Below are 21,902 nucleotides of genomic sequence, written 5' to 3'. Positions count from 1 at the left end.
AAGACAAAGAAAAAACACCAAGAGTGGAGGTTTCAGAGAGGGAGACAATCATAGACTGAGAAAGAGTTGTCGTCAGATGAGCAAGAAATACCAGGACTTAGACGTCACGATCTGGCAGAAAACCAGAAGGGCCAGATTTAAAATGTAGGCATTTGGCCCAAGAGCCCAAGCAGAATGGAAGCTATATTATTACAAGAACAAGAGATTCTGATCTTTGTGGGAGGAAAAAAAATCCATCAATTGCTCCAAAATCAAATTCAATGGAAAAGCATCTATGGTATAAAAAACACCCTGCTCCCATAAAGAAAGGCAATGTGAACAGTCAGTCCATTTAGTTAAGCCAAGCCTTCTAGCTGGCTGGTCCAGTTCTCTCTGTAATTTGTGTTTATCAAATTATTCATTACGACTCCTGAGGGAAAGCAAGGGGAAGTCTTTACTTTTTATTTACATTTATTCTAGAATAGTATTTCTTATTGCTCCTGGAGTTGAAAAGTCCACAGCCATTGCTTATGCTCAGCAGTTATCAGTCAGACCCAATTTTATCTCCACTTTGCAATCACCCCCTTTCTCCACTGCTTCCAGATCAGAGACAGTATATCCTGTTACCAATTTCCCCTATTAGCTACTTCTTTCATTGCTGCAACAAAACGCCCAACAAAAGCAGCTTAAAGAAGGGAAGGTTTGCTTCAGGTTCCAAGGTATCATGGGGCGGGGTGGGGTGGGGTGGTGGGAGTTATGGCAGGAGCCTGAGGGAGCTGGTCACATTCCACAGGGAGAGATGGATGCTGCCACCCTGCCCCCTTTCTCCTTTTCATTCAGTGGAAGAATCCAATGGGTGGCATGGAGTCACCCAGTCTTCCCACCTCACTAGCTTAATCTAGACACTTCTTCACAGACATGCCCAGTGCCTGGTGATGCTAAATCCTTCCAAGCTGACAGTCAACAGTAATGATAGTTAATACAAATCTAAAGGATGGAAACATTGCTAAAGGATGGAAGCAGCCAAGGCAGTGGTGGCTCAGGCCTTTGATCCCAGCACTGGGAGGCAGAGGCACAGGCAGGCAACTTCTGTGAGTTCAAGGCCAGCCTGGTCTAGAAATCCAGTTCCAGGATGGCCAGGGCTACACAGAGAAACCCTGTCTCAAACAAACAAAACAAAACAAAACAAAAACCAACCAGCTAAAAAAAAGATGAAGATAACTTAAAACATGAAAATAATACCACTATCATAAAACAAACACATACACTCAAGCTAGTGTGCACACACACTCAAAACAAAACTTGGCTTTAATATTTCTAAGATGGTGTCTATTGCTTAAATTTTCAAATGACTCAACTTTAAACACACACACACACACACACACTTTAGACAACTGAATATGAGTTTGAATGAGTAAAGAATGATTTGTAAGTTGGACAGTACCCAGAACCAAAATGGTCCAGGGAACTCTGCCCCACAGGATGGGGCGGGGAAACAATTACAGAGAGCAGAAAGAGGTCCAGAAATGCTCCATTGACAGGAGCCTGGCACTGCCGTGTGGGCATGGCCTGATCATCCGATAGTTCGTAACTGGCTGAAACTTAGCTGGTGTGGTTGGCTGAGTCCAATCTATTTGTTACTAAATATACTACAGAGTTTGACCTTCTAGTATGCTTATCTGCTAAATTGGGTTGTTGCCCTTTAAGTCGGGATTCTGCTTATAGAAACTAACTCAGTCCAGGATCAATTTCATTTAGTGGTTCTGTTTTACAGGTTGTTAAATCATGGTTCAGGCTAGGTTCATTAGCCACCAGCTGATGGGTCCTTCTTTCTTATTACGGTCCCATAATTTGTTTGTTACACTTAAAATGTTACATATTTATTCATTTCACATTGAGTGCAGATGTGTGCTTTAAGTCACAAGAAGGCAACGTCCCACGGCTGAGAGCAAAACACTAAGTCCTTCACCCACATTCCTGAGGATCAGCGGAGTGACAGTGGTACATGGTGTAGCGGCCATGAACGATCCCCTAGTCCCAACCCCCACCCCCGAAGGCAGCTAGGTAAGAGCGCATCAATATATAAAACTGTTTACAGTAAGTTTACAGAACTGGAGAAGTTCCAGCAGAACAGTAGCGATGACGGCAGTGCCACGTGCCATCAGGGTCATCTCAGGACCCTGTCTGAGGCAGGCTGTCACCTGCTGTGCATTCTGGTCTAGTGTAGTCCTGGTTATAAATGTGTTCCTAGACAAGTCGCTTTGGACACTGTGCTTCCGGGTCCACAGACTTTCTTTATTTTCCCTTGCAAATATAATCCAAACCACACATTACTTAGCAAATATAATTAAATAAGGATCAGCTGAACCACATAACCACCATTCTGAACAGGGAGAAATGTGCTGTTCTAAGTCAAAGCAGCTCTCGAGCCAGCAAGGAAAGCTAGATATCTAGTGAATGTGTAAGAGGTACAGCTGTCAATACGGGAAGTGAGCGCTGTCACCAAGAGGTAGTGACCCTTTTCCCTTTTCTCCATTTCTAAGATGAGGCTTTCTCGAGATCAGGCCTTCTCATGGGTGGGAAACAGCTGTTACCTACAGGCCCTAGGGTCACAAGTGCCTTCCTCACACCGGAGAAGGAACACACATCTGTGTCCCGGCTCTTCCTGGGAGGTCCAGCGCAGGTGTTCTGGCTACAGAGATAAGAGGGATTCACTTGTACTATATGGATGAGCTCAGCCTGTCTTCTAGTTAACACACACTCAGCTTCTCCGAAGCACAGCTGTTCCAATGGCAGTGGGCGTGTTACAAGGGTACAGGGAGTCGTGCTAGGAAGGTGAACAATGACAGTCCATGGCTATCCTGTATATTTCCTCTGCTCTGATAAGATCCTGCCATCCATTTCAAATGTGTGTAAATTTAGGGGAGAGAATGTCTTCAACTGTCCAAGTACAGCCTGGTGTCTCAGACCCAGAAGGTGCTGCAAACATTCTTTGAGTCGAGTATAAAATGATCTTAAAGGAAGAGAGCGCAAACCGAAGAACGCACTAAACTAAAAACCATGGTCAGCAGTCATACAAGCGGTTGACTCTTCAGGTTGGTAATGCAAACAAGTAGCACTCAGTTGGCCAAATATCTGTTGTGTCTCCCCCGCCCCAGCTTGTAACATAAAACAAAGAACCATACCTAGAAGTAGAGACCAGAATGGTGATTACTGGGGACTCGGGTAGGGTAGATAGAAACAAAGAAATGTCAGCCAAAGAGTGGAGAGTGAGGTGAGGGGGAGGATCTTCAGCGGGGAAGGGCACAGAACCGAGGCTGTAGTTAGTAGCATCCACTTTAAATCTGCATGAAGACTAGCTCTCGAAGCTGGAGAGACGGCTCGGCAGTTAAGGGTAGTTCTTAAACTGGGCTTGGTGGTACACACCTTTAATTCCAGCACTGGGAAGGCAGAGGGAGGTGGATATCTGTGAGTTCGAGACCAGCCTGATCTACATAGTGAGTTCCAGGACAGCCAGGGCTATGTTGTGAGACCCTGTCTCATAAAACCAGAAAAAAAGAAAGGAAAAAAGAAAGAGTGCTTGGTTTTCTTCCAGAGACCAGAGTTTGAGTCCTAGCAGAGACACAGTGGCTCAGAACCATCTGCAATTCCAGTTCCAGGGTGTCCAACACCCACTTTTCCTCCACAAGTACCTGGCAAGTACTCTTTGCATAGACTGACAAGCAAGCAAAACACCCATACACATATACAATCTAAAAAAGGGATAACTTTTGAATATTCTCCCACAAAAGTTAAATAGGTAAGATAATGGGCACATTAATTATCATTCCACCAGGCAACCAGACAGTTAAAAAAAATCCTACCTCATAAATATACACAACTATTATCTGTCAATTAAAATTTTAGAAGAGGAATCCCGACAATCGTAGTTTCTTAATTTCTTTAAGCTTTCTTTTAAAATCCTACAACGCACAGCACTTTAATCAACTCAGAGCTGGCTGGCTTTGATAGCACCCACTGATCTGATTTCTCACAAGGCCCAAACCTTTGTTCTACAGGTTGGTGTTTCTAGCATGCTAAGATGGCTTCTACTCTGCTCAGCTTTCTAGCTTGCTCTGGGCTCAGTATCTCCAGGTCTGCTTCCTGGAGGACATGGGTTTCTGCTCCTGCTGATCCTGCTTAGCTTTCACTGAGTGTGCTTTGGGGACAAAAGGCTCACATGATGTCACACACCTGTAATCCAGCAGTGGGGAAACAGACACAGGAGGCTCTGAAGCCTAAGACTCTGTCCCCAAACCAAAGCAAACCAACATGCCCCTAACCCAGGGATGTCTACAGTAGTTCAGCACTTGTTGAACGTGTTTTTCAACTGAGTTTGGTAAACACACCCCGCTGTCAACCTTTCAGCTTTAAAGAATGTTTATGCAGACTCCATCTTTAGGGCTGGAGAGATGACTCAATGGCTAAGAGCACCAGCTGCTCTTCTAGAGGACCTGGCTTCAATTCCCGATTCCCTTCCCTCATGGAGGCTCACAATTGTCTGAAACTCCAGTACCAGGGAATATGATGCCCTCTTCGGACTTCTGCAAGCACACATGTAGTGCATAGACACATGCAGACAAAATACTGATACACATAATAAAATAAAGTAAGTAAAACGCATCTCTTGATGCTTTGTTCTACTGCTTGAATTGTCTTTGATTGTACCATTTTTACATTCTATTTTCCCCAGACTGATAATTCATGGCAGTAGTCCCAGGCCTGTGATCTTCTCCAGCACACAGTAATGTTTGAACATTGTTGGCTGGTTTAACATTGCCACTCTTTGGTTCAGTCCAAAGTCCTGGGGAGATGTCTCCTCTCTTCCAGAGCCTTCCTGCATAGAAGGCAATGCTACAGGTGAGCCAGGACTGGCTCTGGGCTCAGCATGACTACCCATTCCTCACTTAACATAGCTCTCCTTCTGAGGCAGATGCCCAATGTTAGTGATGGTGCTTGTGAGCTAGCATGGCTGTCCCCTCTGTTGGCTCATCCCAAGCTCATAGGTGGCTATTAATCTCCCCTACAGCTATTCTCGGTTGTCTCCAGTCCAGTGGAAACCTGAGGCTTTAGTCAGGCCTCAGGACAGTGACACCAGGACTTGCGATGCAGTTAGATGCTGCTTGATGCTGGCAACACATCAGAATCATCGGGAGAGCTTTAAAAAACGCAGAGGTTCTGGCTCAGCGATGGGGGTACATTTTTTAAATGTTATTATTTTCTTTTAAGCTTGTGAAATGATTCATTTAATGTCAAAGTCCAGGTTCCAAGAGACTGCAGTAGGGAGTTCCTTCTAAAGGTGAAATATGTTCTACAACCTCTCTGCGGCTGTAAACGGTCCGTTCATCACCAGCCGCGGAGTACTGACCACACAGTCCAGGGGACGTGCTCGGCACTCAGCAAACCACACGCAACCCTCTCAACAACCCGTGAAGCTCTGCTCTTCTCCAGCCTGCCTTTCTCCAGCTACCCACAGGCTGTCCAGTGTTTACTCCCAGCTTTCTGTGAGCCTGTGAGAGCATCAATGGAATTGTTTTCTCCACATGAACTTCTAGAATGCTGTTTGTATCTCATTGTGCCTATGTAGGGCTCTCTCAAACATGCGCAGTTACCTCTGTTAAGCTTAGCTTTATTAGTCTGTCCGTCATTCAAGGGTTTCCACAAACCCTGAGACCAAGCTGTCAGAGGTTTTTATTTTTCTATCTTTTTTCCCAGACAGGGTCTTACTCCATATCCCAGGATAGCCTAGAACTCACTATGTAGCCCAGACTACCTTGAACAGCAATTCTCCGGCCTCTGTCTTATGGTCCTGGGATCAGAGGCATAACTACCACCCATTGTCATTTGTCTCAGTGAGGTACCTTTCTGAGATTTCTACAACATCTGAAAATTCATCGACACGTCTCATCCAAGTCACTGATATTTTCCACTATAGATATCATTCAGTATGGCCTCAAGCCAACAGAATTGTCATCCTCTAGTAAATGCCATTCATCGGGCTTGCCTCCCACTCACCGCCCAACATTGTTTCCAACAAAATTGGAAATAAGGGGTTTTTGAGTCCTTGGTGGAAATTCAGATGCAGTAGGTGTGTTGTTCCGGAGCCAGGCTGCCATAATGAACATTCTCTGAGAATGCTGACCGGCTCCTACCGATCAATTCATTCCTTCCTAATTGCTGGGCTGAGCTGAGAATCCGTCACAAACCACAAATGAAATGCCAAAGACAAACTATGAAAGAGGAGAGCGTCAATTCTGTTTCTAGGACAGTTTCTAGTCTCCTCAGCATCTCTGAACTCCTAAGTGTTGCTAGATGGTCATCTGGGATGTGAGTTTTCCTAGTACCTTCCCACCTAGCCCAGGTTCCAGAGTCTCTTTTTGTTGAAAATTTTACCAAGACAATTGCAGCTTTGTAATCGGTTCTAAGAAAGGAGACAGAATGTTCTCCTGTGATCTTTGCCCATTTTCCTCCAGTGGTTTCCAGAACCATATCTGGATGCTGACACAGGTACAATCTACCCATCTCACTCAGTTTCCTCATACTGATGATCACAGACAGACAGACAGACAGACAGACAGACAGACAGACACACACACACACACACACACACACACACACACACACACACATATTAGACAGGGTATCCCGGTGTAGCCCTGGCTGCCCTGGGACTCATCATGTAGACCAGGCTAGTCTCAGACTCAAGAGAGACTTGCCTGCCTTTCTCCCCTAAGTGCTAGGATGGAGGGTGTGAACCACCAGGCCAGGCCAGGCCTCCTCACGCTGTTCCCCTGTGCCCCCAGTTGAGGCACAGCAGCCTGACTCTACCAGGACAACTCTGGTTGCCTCTTCATTAGTCTCTTTAATGTTAGCTGGGCACAGTGGTATAGACCTGTATAATCCAAGACATGGAGGCAGGAGGATAAGGGCAGCCTGGCCTATACAGCAGGGCCCTCTCTAAGTAAAACAGAATGAAATGGAACATAACAGAAACAGAAAAACAAAAAGCAAAGTAATTAACCTGATTTGTTTTTCCATGTTTAGATTTGACATCAATTGCCATTAGCCAAGGGGCATGAGTTGAGAGGCTACATTTCCACTCAACACTTTTTTTTTGAGACAGGGTTTCTCTGTGTAGTCCTGGCTGTCCTGGAACTCACTCTGTAGACCAGGCTGGCCTCAAACTCAGAAATCCGCCTGCCTCTGCCTCCTAAGTGCTGGGATTAAAGGCGTGCACCACCTCTTTGTTGGCTTTTTGAACAGTTCCTCAAACAGCAAACACTACTTTTTAAATGTACTATTATTTTTTTCCCTAGACTAAAAAAAAAAAAAAAAAGCCTCCATGTTAAGTGTCTCTACTTTAGATTCTCATTTCTTTGCAATATAGTTTAATAAATAGGTGGAGAGATTTTATTGTTTTCTTCCAAATTTATAGCAGAGATAGTTTTGTCTCAATTACAGGTGTTCATAGGACATATTTCCTTTGAGTATTAAACATGATAGCATTTCCAGTAATTTGGATGGATTGAAATACTATTTTTTTGGAGCAGACTAGCTGATGAACAAGATCATATCCTATTCCACTCTGCGGGCTGAAGTGGCTACTTGCTACATATGGTGGCTGACTGCTACGAGCCAAGAGCTGACTCTGTTAGAGGGCAGACAGTGAGTGCAGGCTTTATGGGTCAGGCCATGTCTCTGCCTCCGCATTTCAGCTCTGCTAACACAATACAACAGTAGCCACGATTCAATGATGGGGCGGATTGTGTCAAAAGCACTTTATACAAATGAGTGTTTAGCTACAGTTTGCAAAATCTTGGTCTGAGCTAATCATGGTAAGTGCATATCCTCAAATGGGTAACAAATAGGTATGTGACCCAGTCCCAGGAGATGTCATATGACCTAGTCCCAGTGGATGGCATGTGACCCAATCCCAGTGGATGGCATATGACCCAGTCCCAGGAGATGTCAGGTGACCCAGTTCCAGTGGATGGCATGTGACTCAGTCCCACTGGATGGCATGTGACCCAATCCCAGTGGGTGGCATGTGACCCAATTCCAGAGGATGACATATAACCCAATTCCAGTGGATAGTGTGTAACCTAATCCTAGGGAATGGCATGTGACCCAATCCCAGTGGATGGTGTGTGACCTAGTCCTGATATATAGCTTGTATGGGCCAAGTCTCTGGAAGGACTCCCAGGAAACAGGATTTCTTTATGGCAGATTCAAGGGATAACACTTCTCTGTTCCTCTGGATGTTATCAACTCTGGGTGTGATAGCTGAAACCGCTGTGGCCATCTAGCTTTGACCTATAGATGGAGCCATGAAGCACAGAAGAGCAGAGCCTTGAGAACCATAGAGAGGTCAGGAGCCTATTACACTACTTAGGTAGAGCCATAGAGAGGTCAGGAGCTTGTGTACTGTGCCTGGAGCCTATTACACTACTTAGGTAAAAGCAACAAACAAAAGTTCCAAAAGGGCCGGGCAGTGGTGGCGCACGCCTTTAACCCCAGCACTTGGGAGGCAGAGGCAGGCAGATTTCTGAGTTGGAGGCCAGCCTGGTCTACAGAGTGAGTTCCAGGACAGCCAGGGCTACACAGAGAAACCCTGTCTCGAAAAACCAAAAGAAAAAAAAGTTCCAAAAGGCGTCTTAATTGCTGCATCAGCATCCCTACCTCAACATGTACTCATGCATCTCAGCAACCTGCACCACAGACTCCTGCGGGTTAGAATTCTCCCCACTGTAAACAAGTCAGTGCCTCTTAAGATCTCCCTTCCCCTTTCTTTTGCAAAAAAAAAAAAAAAAAAAAAAAAAAAAAAAAAAAAAAATTAAATATGAAATACCAGTGAGAGAAAATTAATAGCAAACCTATACTTATTTAATATGAATAGAAAGCAAGATTGATAATTTTTCATTTCCCCCTAAATTAATGTGTTTTGCCTCCTCCACTCCCTGCAGCGTTCCTCCTCGTGCTTGGAGCCTCTCCCTGGCTGCCCTGGAAATACATGCTGCATGCAAATGTGTGTAGCCTCATCAGTCTTATTAGGCGCAGTTCCAACTGGCCACCCTACATGAACACAATTAAAAGTTAAACATCAATTAAAATTCACGGAATCCATTTAGCTTTCTGAAAAAGCGCTAAATAACTGAACACGTTTGGGGCACAAATTAATCTCCGTCGTTTTCTCTAGCCCTCTTCAGTCATCAAACATACTGGGCCTGGTTTAGACTTTTAATTTATTCAGTCCCTACTGAGGAGGCAACAAATAATGAGCCCAGGGCAAAGGTAAACATGAAGGGTCACGCGGGTCAAGTGGAGCCGGCTAGGAGGTCTGACAGTGATGGGGCCCCTGAGCTCTACGATGGCTACAGTTTGATATGAATTGTCCCCCAGAGGGTTGCGTTGTTCTTCAGCCGACAGTGACATTTTATAGGGCTCTAGGAAGTTGTAAAAGTGGAGCCTCATTGGACGAAATAGGTCTTTGAATGTTATGCCTGGTCTTGATCCTCATTCCCCTGCTTCCTGTCTGCACGAGGCAAGCAGCCCCTCCCTTCACGCTTTCCCTCCTCCATGATGGTCAGACTCACTTGAGACCTTGGATAATGGAGTTGGCCATACACAGGCCGAGAACTCTGAAACGCTGTGAGCAGAATAAATAGTTCCACTCTGAAAGCTGCTCTCAGGGTGCTTTGGCCGTGACCACAGAAGGCTAATGACTACAACTAGAGAGAGGTGGTGGCTCTACAGGTGAGGCCACTGTCACCCCAGGCAGCCTATAAGAGGAACATAGTAGGAGGTGGACATCCCTTTCCCCAAACTTGTGTGGGCATGCTCATCTGCTTCAGCGGTCAGTAGGCATCTCAAGGGCTGCTAAGACATTCCAGACAGAAAATGTAATTTTCCTCCTGATCTTTTTCTTTCCCAGTCTTCTTCTACACATGTCCTTGGTTCTACTCTACTCTACGGTATCTGGCTTCTCCCTGGTTGATTGTTTGTTTTTCTGTTTCGTTTTCTATATCCTCACAGCAACCCACCAATAGCCCTGTCTTTTACAAATAATCCCAGTCTCCTTGCTCCCTTGCTTATAACCTTCAACTAGCTTCCCACTGCATTTTAAAAATGCGTGTGTGTGTGTGTGTGTGTGTGTGTGTGTGTGTGTGTGTGTGCACGCGCTCGCGCATGAACTCACTCCTTTGGCTCATGCTGACTTGCCAGAGGCTCCAAGTATATGCCCATCTGCCCCTTTAGTCCTGGCTTTCAGATACACACCACTACACTCATCTTGTTATATGGGTGCTGGGGATTTGAACTCAGGTCCTCAAGCTTGAAAGACCATCTTCCACCCTCACACCCCCAACTGCGTTTTAGAATTAAATACCACAATCTCTTTCCTAGTGTTTTTTTTAAAAAGATTTACTTATTTATTATATGTAAATACACTGTAGCTGTCTTCAGACACCTTTTTTTAATTAGGTATTTTCTTTATTTACATGTAAATTTCTCCTTTCCCAGCTTCCCCTCCAAAAAACAAAGAAACAAACAAAAACAACAAAAACAAACCCCTGTTGCCTCCCCCCTCCCCATGCCTGCCACCACCCTCTCCCACTTCTTGGCCCTGGCATTCCTCTACACTGGGGCACAGAACCTTCACAGGACCGAGGTCCTCTCCTCCTATTGATGATCAAATTGCAATCCTCTACTATACACATGCTGCCAGAACAGTCAGACCCCTCCATGTGCAGTCCTTGGTTGGTGGTTGAGACCCTGGGAGCTCTGAGGGTACTAGTTAGTTCATATTGTTGTTTGTCCTAAGGGGCTACAAACCCCTCAGCTCCATTGGTCCTTTCTCTAACTCCTTCACTGGGGACCCTGTACTCAGTTCAATGGATGGCTGTGAGCCTCTACATCTGTATTAGTCAGGTACTGTCAGAGCCTCTCAGGAGATAGCTATATTTAGGCTGGCTTGCCCTTCCTTCAGTCTCTGCTCCATAGTTAATCTCTGCAACTCCTTCCGTAGGTATTTGGTTCCTCCTTTTAAGAAGGAATGAAATGTCCACCTTTTGGTCTTCCTTCTTCTTGAGTTCCTTGTGGTTTGTGGGTTGTTCTTCCTGTATTCCAAACTTCTGGGCTAATAACCACTTTTGAGATTGGATTACCTCACTCAGGATGATATTCTCCAGATCCATCCATTTACCTAAGAATTTCATAAATTTATTGTTTTTAATAGCTGAGTAGTACTCCACTGTGTAGATGTACCACAATTTCTCTATCCATTCCTCTGTTGAGGGACATCTGGGTTGTTTCCAGGTTCTGGCTATTATAAATAAGGCTGCTATGAACATGGTGGAGCATGTGTCCTTCTTACATGTTGCAGTATCTTTTGGGTATATGCCCAGGAGTGGTATAACTGGGTCCTCCGGGAGAACTATGTCCAATTTCCAGAGGAACTGTGTTAAGGGGTCACAGTGTTCGGAAGGTTGGGAGCCACTGTGCTGCCTGAGAAACAGCCTCAGTCTGTTTCCATGTGCCCCGGACTTGCACCTCCTGGCCTTCATCTGCGGTTCTTTTCCTTTTCTTTCTTTCTTTTTTTAGCTTTTCGAGACAGGGTTTCTCTGTGTAGCCCTGGCTGTCCTGGAACCCACTCTGTAGACCAGGCTAGCCTCAAAGAAATCCACCTGCCTCTGTCTCCCAAGTGCTGGGATTAAAAGCGTGTGCCACCACAGCCTGGCTCATCTGTGATTCATGGAACAGCTTTTCTCCAGTAGCTCACACTGGTGATCCATGTCTGCATGTACTAAGGTCCTAGCTTAAGTCTTAGTGTCACCTGAGGTTGTCCCCATCGGTAAGTGAACTCAGGGACAAAATCCAGTCTGTCCTGCTTATTGAATTGCTCGGACAGTGACCAACTATGATTATTTAGTATTTGTTGGAGGAATAAACTGCCTGACAAATGCTTCTGATTTTCCCAAGGCATGCCCCTCACAACCCATTTGTGTCTGTAATCCATATACTTATGTAAATAGTCTTTAAAACTCATCAATATTTTTATCCTGCATTGGTTCTCAGGATAACATTAAGTAAGACGAAATGCATTAAAACGACTGTAAAGCCTACAAAATATTGAGGGGAGGGAAGGAGGTGGAATAGGGGATAGAGCTGAGAAAATTATGGATCACGTAATTACTATGTATGAAGACTTACAGGCATTAATTATAGTTGATTCTAAACTCAGTATGACTTTCAGTGGGATAAGGCTCCCAACAAGCAGACCTTTATATTGGATGTTTTTAAGCAAAGAGAGCAACTGCTCTTTGGATACTTTCTCTCTTTCTCTCTCTCTCTCTCTCTCTCTCTCTCTCTCTCTCTCTCTCTCTCTCTCTCTCTGTGTGTGTGTGTGTGTGTGTGTGTGTACAGGTGCCTGTTTGTGTACACTTGGGAGAATACATGTAGTGGTTTGCATAAAAATGATTTTCATAGGTCCGTAGGGAGTGGCACTATTAGTAGGTGTGGCCTTGTTGGAGGATGTGTGTCACTAGGAGGTGGGCTTTGAGGTCTTAGGCACTTAAGCCAGACCTGGTGGCTCACTGTCTCTTCCTGACACTTGCCGACCCAGATGTGGACCTCTCAGCTCCTTCTCCAGTACCGCATCTGCCTGCACAGTGCCACCGTGCTTCCTGCCATGGTAAGAATGGCCCAAGCCTCTGAACTGGAAGCCAGCCCCAATTACATGTTTTCTTTTATAAGAGTTTTCATGGTCACGGTGTCTCTTCACAGCCATAAAACCCTAAGACAGTAACCCAAGAGCCAGAAATGAAGTTCAATGCATCACTACAGAATGTGTTCCTTAGCTTCCAAACTATCACCGTGTTCCTGTGACCTAGGCTGCATCTTTAGGCGTCTGACTTGCCTTCTACTTCATGTCCAGTGAATTGTGAAGCCTTGCCTCAGCTCCTCTGCTGGCTGTCTTCATAAATATTTTATCTCGAGAAATAAAGACATATACTCATGGTAAGCTACTCCACTACTGTAAAGATACCTAGTAAAAAGTAGATTTCCTTCCCATCCCAATTCTAGGTGTCCTTAACCACACACACACACACAGATGTGTACTCATGTATGCCCACACACACACGCATGCAAGTGCATGCACATACACACACACCACACACATACACACACCACACACACACATACACACAATGCACATACACACACACAGAGGCACACACACACACCAGAGGATAGGAATTGATGAGACCAGTTGGCTACTTCACATAGAGGACTACGGAGGCTGGTTACCAAGAGACCTTGGTCGAGGGTTTTACAAGGGTTCTCAGAACCCTCTTAATTGGATCCCAAATGTATTCCATGGCAGCCGGGAGAGCTTACAAAGTACTGAAGGGAGGATGTGACAGGGCAAACCTACAGCCCTGTCGACAGCAGCAGAGGTTGCTGAAGCCATGGACAGAGTGAGGTCACCCATCGAGATCCAGCTATGAGAGCAACCGTGTTAGGGAGTGGGCAGAGGAAGTCCTGTCACAAGCAGTAGCATGTCTGCATGGACAGCAGAGGACACCCCCTCTGGCCTGCCAGAGACACGCTTTCAAACCCAAGATCTATCCTAATGTTCACCCTGTTCTAATGTCGCATATGTGTGTGTCCTGCTATCTGGCAGCATCCACCGCCCACTTAAAGACTGAGATTTGGCAGGTTGTATATACAAGGGCACATATATATATTTTTTTCTCCCCCTCACTATCGACACGTTTTCCTAAATCGGGGTATGCAGTCACCAGCAGCCGGGCTGTATTTGAGCAGCATAACAAGCAAAGGACTGAAATATGTATACGCTGTACGCTTTGCTGGCTTGTTCGTCTGTCTAGAGAAGAGCGAGCCCACTCAGCCTTGGACCCAGAAGAGAACCGTGTGTGGTACCTAGCCGTTCCCATTGACTGGGAGACACAAGAGAGAAACCAAGGCTTGTTATTGGCTGTGTGACAGGGAGATCTGGGGTTTGTCCTGCAGCATGGGATCCTAGACCCCCCACTGACATATTCAATACTTTGTTAGAATTGTAACTAAACCTCCCTCAGTCTGACAAATGCACATTTGTGTAACCAATGCCTCCAGCAAGACACAGGAAGTTAGCTGCTGGCCCTTCTGAGTCCATCTCTACCATTTTCTAAGAAGCAAACACCAATGGGCCACTGTCCTGGCAGCTCAGGCTCAACACTGTAGGTTACCAGAAATTGGACCAATCCAGCCAACCGCCTGGATTTGGTTCTCATATGATCTGTGATCTAAAAATGATTTTTTAAATTATTGAATGATTGTAAGAAAGAGGAACATTTTACAGCATGTGAAAATTACATGAGATTCAAATTTCAGTGCCTGTAATAACATTTTATCTGCGTGCCTCCCCCCCCCCCATTTACATACTGTGTGTGGCTGCTCTTTCCTGCAGCTGCTGGGATGAACAGCTACATGTGAGATTACATGTCCACAAAGCCTAAAGCCCGTATGTCTCGTCTATTGCTATGGTTTGGATAAATGTCTCCTCAAGGCCTGTGTGTTAAAATTTTGATTCCAGGAGACGGTGAATTCTTTAAGAAGTAGAATCCAAGCTAGAAATACTTTTGGTCATATAAGGCATGCCCTGGAGCCTCGAATGCTGGGACCCTGACCCCATCTCTTCCTTTTCGCTCCCTAGATCTCTTGAAGGGAGCGGCTAACTGACCCAGGTATGTCTGCCATGATGTTTGTTTTGTATTTCCAAATCCAGCAAGCCTGACCAGCAGTGGGCTGAAACTTATAAAGCTCTGAGTTGTAGGCATCTTTTTACGTTGAACACCTCAGGTGTTTTGGTAAGCATAGTAGGGCATGACCACTCGAAAAATTTCACTGATTCTTGACAAAGAAACATGCCTCTATCTCCACTATACAGTTTCCATTGCTGTGAACGGACATCATGGCCAAGTGAACTTGTATAACGGACATTTCATTGAGGTTGACTTACAGATCAGAGGTTCAGTCCATTATCATCATGGTGGGAAGCATGGCAGCATCCAGGCAGGCATGGCGCTGAAGGAGCTGAGAGGTCTACATCTTGATCCAAAGGCTGACAGGAGAAGACTGGCTCTCATGTGGCTAGGAGGAAGGTCTCAGAGCCCACCCCCACAGTGACACATTTCCTCCAACAAGGCCCATACTCCTAACAGTATTACTTCCTGTGGCCAAGCATATTCAAACCACCACATCTGTCATACAGTTCCAAAGTGCTGGAATCAAGATAAGAAACAGGTGCACACCTGTTCTAATCACATTTCTTCCTTTCTTTCTTTTTTTTGTCTTGGTTTTTCGAGACAGGGTTTCTCTGTGTAGTCCTGGCTGTCCTGGAACTCACTCTGTAGACCAGGCTGGCCTCATACTCAGAAATCCACCTGCCTCTGCCTCCCAAGTCCTGGGATTAAAGGCGTGCGCCACCACCGCCCAGCTCCTAGTCACATTTCTTATAAGTCATTTAGATCATTCATCAGAAACACAGCAAGTTAAGATCCTAATACACCATGTAGGAAGGGAGAGCTTCTCACACCCTCTCAGGAAGAACACCACATGAGGACTTAAAGAAAGTTAGAGGTAAAGAAGGAAGGAGGAGGAAGGGGAGGAGGAAGGGGAGGAGGAGGATCAGGAGGAAATTAATTAAAGGTAAGTTACCACTCACACTTAATGGTTCTTGTGCTGTTCAGGAGTTAGCATCCCTAAGAACTGTCATCACTGAAACAGAAGTATTAGGCTGTAATAGGAACGGGGCAGGGATGGCCTGGGTATTTGGGTACTCCTAACCCAAAAGGGCCAGGAGCAGACCAGCAACCCACCTGGGAAATGCAAGGAGGCAGTCAGAGATCCATATGAATAGGGCATTCAGTGGCCAATTCAAGTCTCCAAGGGGTACAATCAGGCACTCCTGACAGAAAATGGCATTCCCTGGGGCAGGACTGGGTGGCGCTACCACACTGCTCTTTCCGTTTTCCAGGTGGAGGCAAAGATAGCCCTATGACAGCTGGGTCTCGTTGTAGAAGGTGAAGTCTGTGTTCTCTTGATCAGTAAAGTACAAGGCTCTTAGTGTCCACTGGTAACACTGATACTATGTTTTAGTAATAACGCCAGCTGAAGACAATCTTGAAAAGCCAATTTTTTGTTAATTAACCCAATTCTAAAGCCTGTTTCTGTGAGTGCTGCCTAGCCTGCTCGACCCCCTTTAATGGAAATCACCTTTCCACAGGCTGATTTCTTCTCTAATTAAAAACATTCAGGACTACAGAAGTGGGGTGGGGGTGGGGGGGACACTAGAGCTGTGTATCTGCAGGGCTGACTGACAGAAGTCACGATAGAGCCTATTGAGGTCATCATAGAAAACCTAAGGGCCTTGTTCTCCACGCACTGGCCATTCTTCAATATGTCTTCAGACATCACTTCAAACGTTATTGAACTACTAGGCAGCTGGGGCTGCCCGTGTCTCACAGAAGTTTTGTTCCTGTCATTGCTGTGTGTATGAGCCCTCCACAAACGCTTTGGATCCTTTACCCAGAACCATACATGTGGGGACACATCCCCAGAAATGGCTCTCCTGGATTCTTACTGCAAGGGCAGGGATCCCAAAGTAAGGAATAGTACTGGTGTGTGAGTAAACCTTGAAGAGGCTCTAAGATGGATCAGGAGTACCCAAGTAGCTTTTGTGTTTCCTTCTTCCAGATTCACCTGTATGTTCACAGCCACATGACTTGTGTAGTATGGCTTCCCTCTGGGGAGGATGCACTGGACAGGTTTTTTTTTTTCTCAATATACACACACAAAAAGACAAGTTTTAAAATTATAATTTAGCTTGTCCCAGAGAAAGAAAGCAAATATTTGAGAGGATTACAATAGTATTACAATAGTGTGCATGTGTGTGTGTATGTGTGTCTGTGTGTGGTCTGTTTATGTGTGTCTCCCCTGAGAGATGAATCACGTGCTCTGTCTGTACCTTCCACATCTTTGCTTTCTTGCCTGCAATGACTTTGCCCAGATAAGAGTCTGCCTGGAGGTCTCTAGGCAACCTGCCCGAGAAGAAGTTCGGCCAATCTCACCAACCACCTCATTTGTAGCGGCCTAGTCATGGCGAAGGCACTTGCTCACATGGAAGCCTTTTCTGCAGTTCTGGAAAGTTCTGATCCCTTCTTATCTCGAAGGACTAATCTGCTTCTTATCGCTAAGCTCCGGTAAACTGCATCTCACTGTGGGGCCCGTGGGGACTCTGAGCTGTCATGCAGCGTTTATCTTTCCACCTACCCAGCAGCAGAGAGGAGAGCTCTAAATGTGACAGAATTACGAACCAGGAGTAAAGGATTCCCAAGGGCTGAATCCCTGTCTCCGAAGCACTAAGAACATCCTACACAAAATGTAAGACACAAATCTCAGGCTTTCCTGAAATTTCTCCTTTTTTTTTTTTTTTGCTGAGAACAGGAAAATGATAGGTAAGTCTCTGCCCACTGCCAGATCTAGCCATCAGAGAAAACCAAATGGGCAAAGAAAATGAAAACCAAAGCATGAAATGCAGCCAAGGGAGGGAACACACACATATACACACACACACACAGACACACATCCACACACACATATGCACACACAAACACACATACATGCATACACAGGTACATACATATGCACAAATGCAAACACACATGCACACACATGTGCACACATACATATACACACACATACAATCACACATGTGGGGGGAGAGAGGAAAGAACAGGTTGCCATCCTTCCTGAGTCTTCTGAAACGGACATGTGATTGTTTTGGGGGCAGTTCTAGACAACACAGGAATTCCTGGAAGTTCAACTAAGGAGAGAACAATTCTATTCCCCCCCACTCCCAGAATCACCCAACACTGGCTCTATTTCTAGGCATGTGTGTGCACAGAGATTCACAGATTATTCTGCTGACCTGTGGTAGCAACAGTTGCTCAGCTGACCAGAGCTCTAGTTTACCAGGTCTGATTTCTTTTCCAGTCACCCTGGAGAATAACCGGATGATCGGCACAATAGAACAAAAGCATTTTTTTAATTGGGCTGGGCCAAGTGGCCCAGATCACTTCCAAATAAACTTTTTTAAATGTGCATCCTTCTGTCTACCTTTCTGATGCTGCAGGGAGTAAACAGCTCTCCTGAGCAGTCCTTGGACCCAGGAGACCTAGGTCTGCCACATGGGAGCAATGTTAGTCACCTCAGTGCTCGGAGAGTGCCATCAAGGCTGAGGCGATAATGCATTTATCCAGATAAGCGCCCAGGGACAGTGCTGTGAGTGGGGTGAGCACTGGACGGACACACACACATCAGATTGCAGAATTCTTCATTTGAAAAAGGCAATAGAATATAACATTGCTGAGGGGCGGGAGGCTGGCATAACACCCTATGACCCACCACACTGACATTTCTTCCACAAAAGTGTGTGAATGTTTGCACCTAGGGTCTAAATAAGGCCTGAAAGCCATCTTGCACCCCTCAGGTCAGACCCTGCAAGCCCTTTAACTCAGAGAAGGTTGGAACCTACCAAAGTGAAGAAGAAATATGAGTTTTCAAGAGCTTTTAGAACTGCAGAAAAGTGAACTGTAGATTTGTAACAATGGACAGTTCACAAATGTTCCGGGCTTGGTTCCACATTTACAGTAGACCATGCAGAGCACAGTGCACATCCCCTAGGTCTGACACATCCATATAGACTTGTGTAATATATTTAATGTGAGAAATCTCAGTCCTCAAAACAATTCTGCAATGCATCACAGTTGTCTCCTAGTGTCCAATGAGCTCATGGAGAGGAGGCACAGAACGTAAAACAGGTTACTGAATAGATGAAGTGCAAACACACACAGGCTACCCAGAGTCAGGAGGGTGGATACAGCTGGACGCACATCTGCTGAGGTGGCCTGGTCACCTCCTCTAGAACTGTCTGTGTCTATGCCTCTTTCCAGCATTGCTTCTACACAGCCTCAGTGTTTACAGAAAGAACACTAAGGTGTAGACTCCTTCCCAGTGACACATAGGCAGGAGCGGGCCAAATTCAGACCAAAATCGTGGCTACAATAATTCCCCCAGGATGTTGGAACCATGAACTTTCAGGGTCCCTGGACTGTAAAATGTAAAATGGTCCAGGCAGGATTACAGAATAGCCACAAGGAGCCTACATGTTTAAACACACCCAGGAGGCCTAATCTGTAAGGAGTTTTCTCTTTATATAAAACTTGCTAGGACATGTGGACAATGGTCTGCTGGGAAACTCTGCAGCTGATACACAATAGAATGTTGCAAGAGTCATTTGGATACATATATGTAATATTTTTTTCTCTTATAGTACCTAGATTTATATTTGATAACTGGTATTCCTCTTAGCTGCTGTAACTCTGCAGTGCACACACACACACACACACACACACATACTAATCTCATTTATTTTTACATTGCTTATTGGTTACCATTTTCCTGGATTATTAATAAAAGCTGATTCAGCAAATAAAAGAAATTAACTGGTGCTTACTGTATACCTACTATGGGCCAAGCCCTTAGTAAACAGATACTAGACAAGGCAGTCAGGATTCACATCCTCCAAGCACACACAGTTGCAGGAGAACAAAATCAAAACATCAAGTGTTACCAACCAACGACCATGAGGGCAACACAGAGAGAACTGTGCACTGGGCTTCAACCAATTAGTGATCAGAATCTAAGTGGAACGAAAATTAATTCTACATGAGCTGCTTGAGTTTAATCCCAACAAATTTGTATCCTAAAACTGAACTATGGAGAGGGATCATTAATATAACCATTAAAGAGAGGAACAAGGTCTCCATGTACACAGCCAGTCAGTCTGACACATGTTCACATGCTGAACATGCCCACCCAGGCTCGTGATTGTGATTAGCAGAATATTAGCCCAATCTGCATACACATTACCAGTGTCTGATTAAATTGCTCAAGAGTGGAAAAACTAATAGGAGACGCTGGGTATTTTTGTTTTTTTTTTTTTGTTTTTTGTTTTTTGTTTTTCCTTCAGAACACAATCCTACCAATACCTTGCCCTGCTGCTCAGAGTCAAGGTTATCCAATGAGAGCTGCATTTGGCAGAAGTGGTTTTCGTGGTGGAGTGCATTTGAATGTCAAGAGCGTAAAAGCAGTGCTAAGGGGATTTTCGCAGCAGTAAACAGGGTGAGTGCTTAGTAGTTGTCCGGTGGGAATAGGGGGACCCCTGAGGGTGGGGTTCACTAACCTTCATTCCTTCTTTTCTCATTAACATCATCCCGATTTTATTCAGGACGCTAATATGCCTTGTTCAATATACTCTTCTCAGGCCCCCTTGACGTTGCAGATGGCCGTGTACGATGGTTCTGGTGAGGGAAAAAATAAACCCAAGTAAACGACTGCTTTGTTATTTCTTAATAAAAGATAAAACTGATGAGGAAAGTCCTTCCCACCCCTTTCAACACCGACCAATGACTGGGACTTAGGCCACCTGGTATCACCATGACTACCGAAGACGGTGCTAAGCAGCTCTGATGAGGATCTGAACTAGCCTACCTCCAGATCTGCCATCATGTTAGAGAAACATACCCCTGCTTGCTTCAGCCACTGTTCTTGGACCTTTCTGTGATTTGCAGCCAAACATTCCCAACAGAGCGCCCAGGACAGAAGGTTGTACTTGAAAGTCTGAACCTTAGGCAACGTCACCATAGAGACTGAGCATCCTCCACAGTTAGCAATGTGAGTGGGCACCAGGAAGCAACCAGTCTGTTGCACCATGAAATGTGGATCTCCATGGGATGCCAAAGCAGGATGGCCAGTGAGGCCACTGGTTGTTCCAGCACACACTCTCCACCTTCTCTTCCACTAGCTGATTCCTGAGTTTGTTCCCACGTGGTACCCATGTGTCCTTCTCCAGCCTTACATATAAGTACGCCCCATTTCAGAAGCCTTGGCAAAGACCAGTGAAAGATGAGTGCGTTGATCTAGGACCTGCCCACTGTGTAGACAACTCAACTGTTTCTAGCTCTACCCAAGAGGCAGATCTCTGTATGGAACACAGATAGGTGTGTGACTGACTAACTTTAGAGCATGTTCAATGATATCATCAGAACCTTCCAGCCTCTTTGGTCCTCTGTTAAGCCTTGTTGTGTATCATGTTATGTGGTGCATATACATGTTCGTGTTGGTTGTCCCAGTTAGGGTTACTATTGCTATGTTGAGATACTATGACATGGCATACATTGCTATGTATACTATGTATGACCAAAAGCAGCTTGGGGATTTATTTGGCTTACATGCCACAGTCCATTGAGGAAAGCCAAGGCAGGAACTCAAACTGGGCAGGAACCTGGAGGCAAGACCTGCAGAGGCCAAGGAGGAGTGCTGGTTATTGGCTTGCTCTTCAGGGCTTGCTCAGCCTTTCTTATGGAACCCAGGATGGCTAGCCCAAGGGTGGCCCAAACCACAATGAATTGGGTCCTACAGGTTGCCTGCAGCCCAATCTTATACAGGAGTTTTTTTTTGTTTTTTGTTTTTTTTTAACTGAGGTTCCCTCCTCTCAGATGAAAAAGCTTCTGCTAAGTTGACATAAAACTAACCAGCACATGGGTATCTAAATGTATGTGTGATTTTATGTGCACATGTGTGTTGTGCATGTATGTCGAGGTCAATGTCATATCATTTCTTCAATCACTCTCCATATTTACTACTTTTTTAAAAAAGACTGTGTGTGTGTGCTGACGTGCATGCATCCGTGCTGCTCTCTCTCTCTCTCTCTCTCTCTCTCTCTCTCTCTCTCTCTCTCTCTCTGTGTGTGTGTGTGT

The 21,902-nt window shown here is 45.3% G+C and overlaps 1 protein-coding gene across 16 annotated transcripts in view; it reads right to left on the bottom strand.

Moving 5' to 3' along the window:
* Tmcc3 (transmembrane and coiled-coil domain family 3) overlaps positions 1-21,902 on the bottom strand; it is a 275,765-nt gene that overhangs the window by 131,916 nt on the left and 121,947 nt on the right. For 13 of the 16 annotated variants that reach the window (XM_031349741.1, XM_031349733.1, XM_031349744.1 and 10 more), the window contains one exon: positions 20,327-20,444. The exons of 2 other annotated variants lie outside the window; for them this stretch is intronic. In XM_031349741.1, coding sequence (XP_031205601.1) covers positions 20,327-20,356 — 30 coding nt within the window. In that variant the 5' untranslated portion in view covers positions 20,357-20,444. Of the gene's footprint in view, positions 1-20,326; positions 20,445-21,374; positions 21,406-21,902 lie in introns of those variants that run through there. One more of the 16 variants, XM_031349743.1, reaches the window with a different exon arrangement.

The sequence above is a fragment of the Mastomys coucha genome, unplaced genomic scaffold (assembly GCF_008632895.1).
Source record: "Mastomys coucha isolate ucsf_1 unplaced genomic scaffold, UCSF_Mcou_1 pScaffold4, whole genome shotgun sequence".
NCBI classification, from domain to species: domain Eukaryota; kingdom Metazoa; phylum Chordata; class Mammalia; order Rodentia; family Muridae; genus Mastomys; species Mastomys coucha.
The sequence above is the reverse complement of the archived record's forward strand: the minus strand, read 5'-3'. Positions and strand labels throughout refer to the sequence as shown.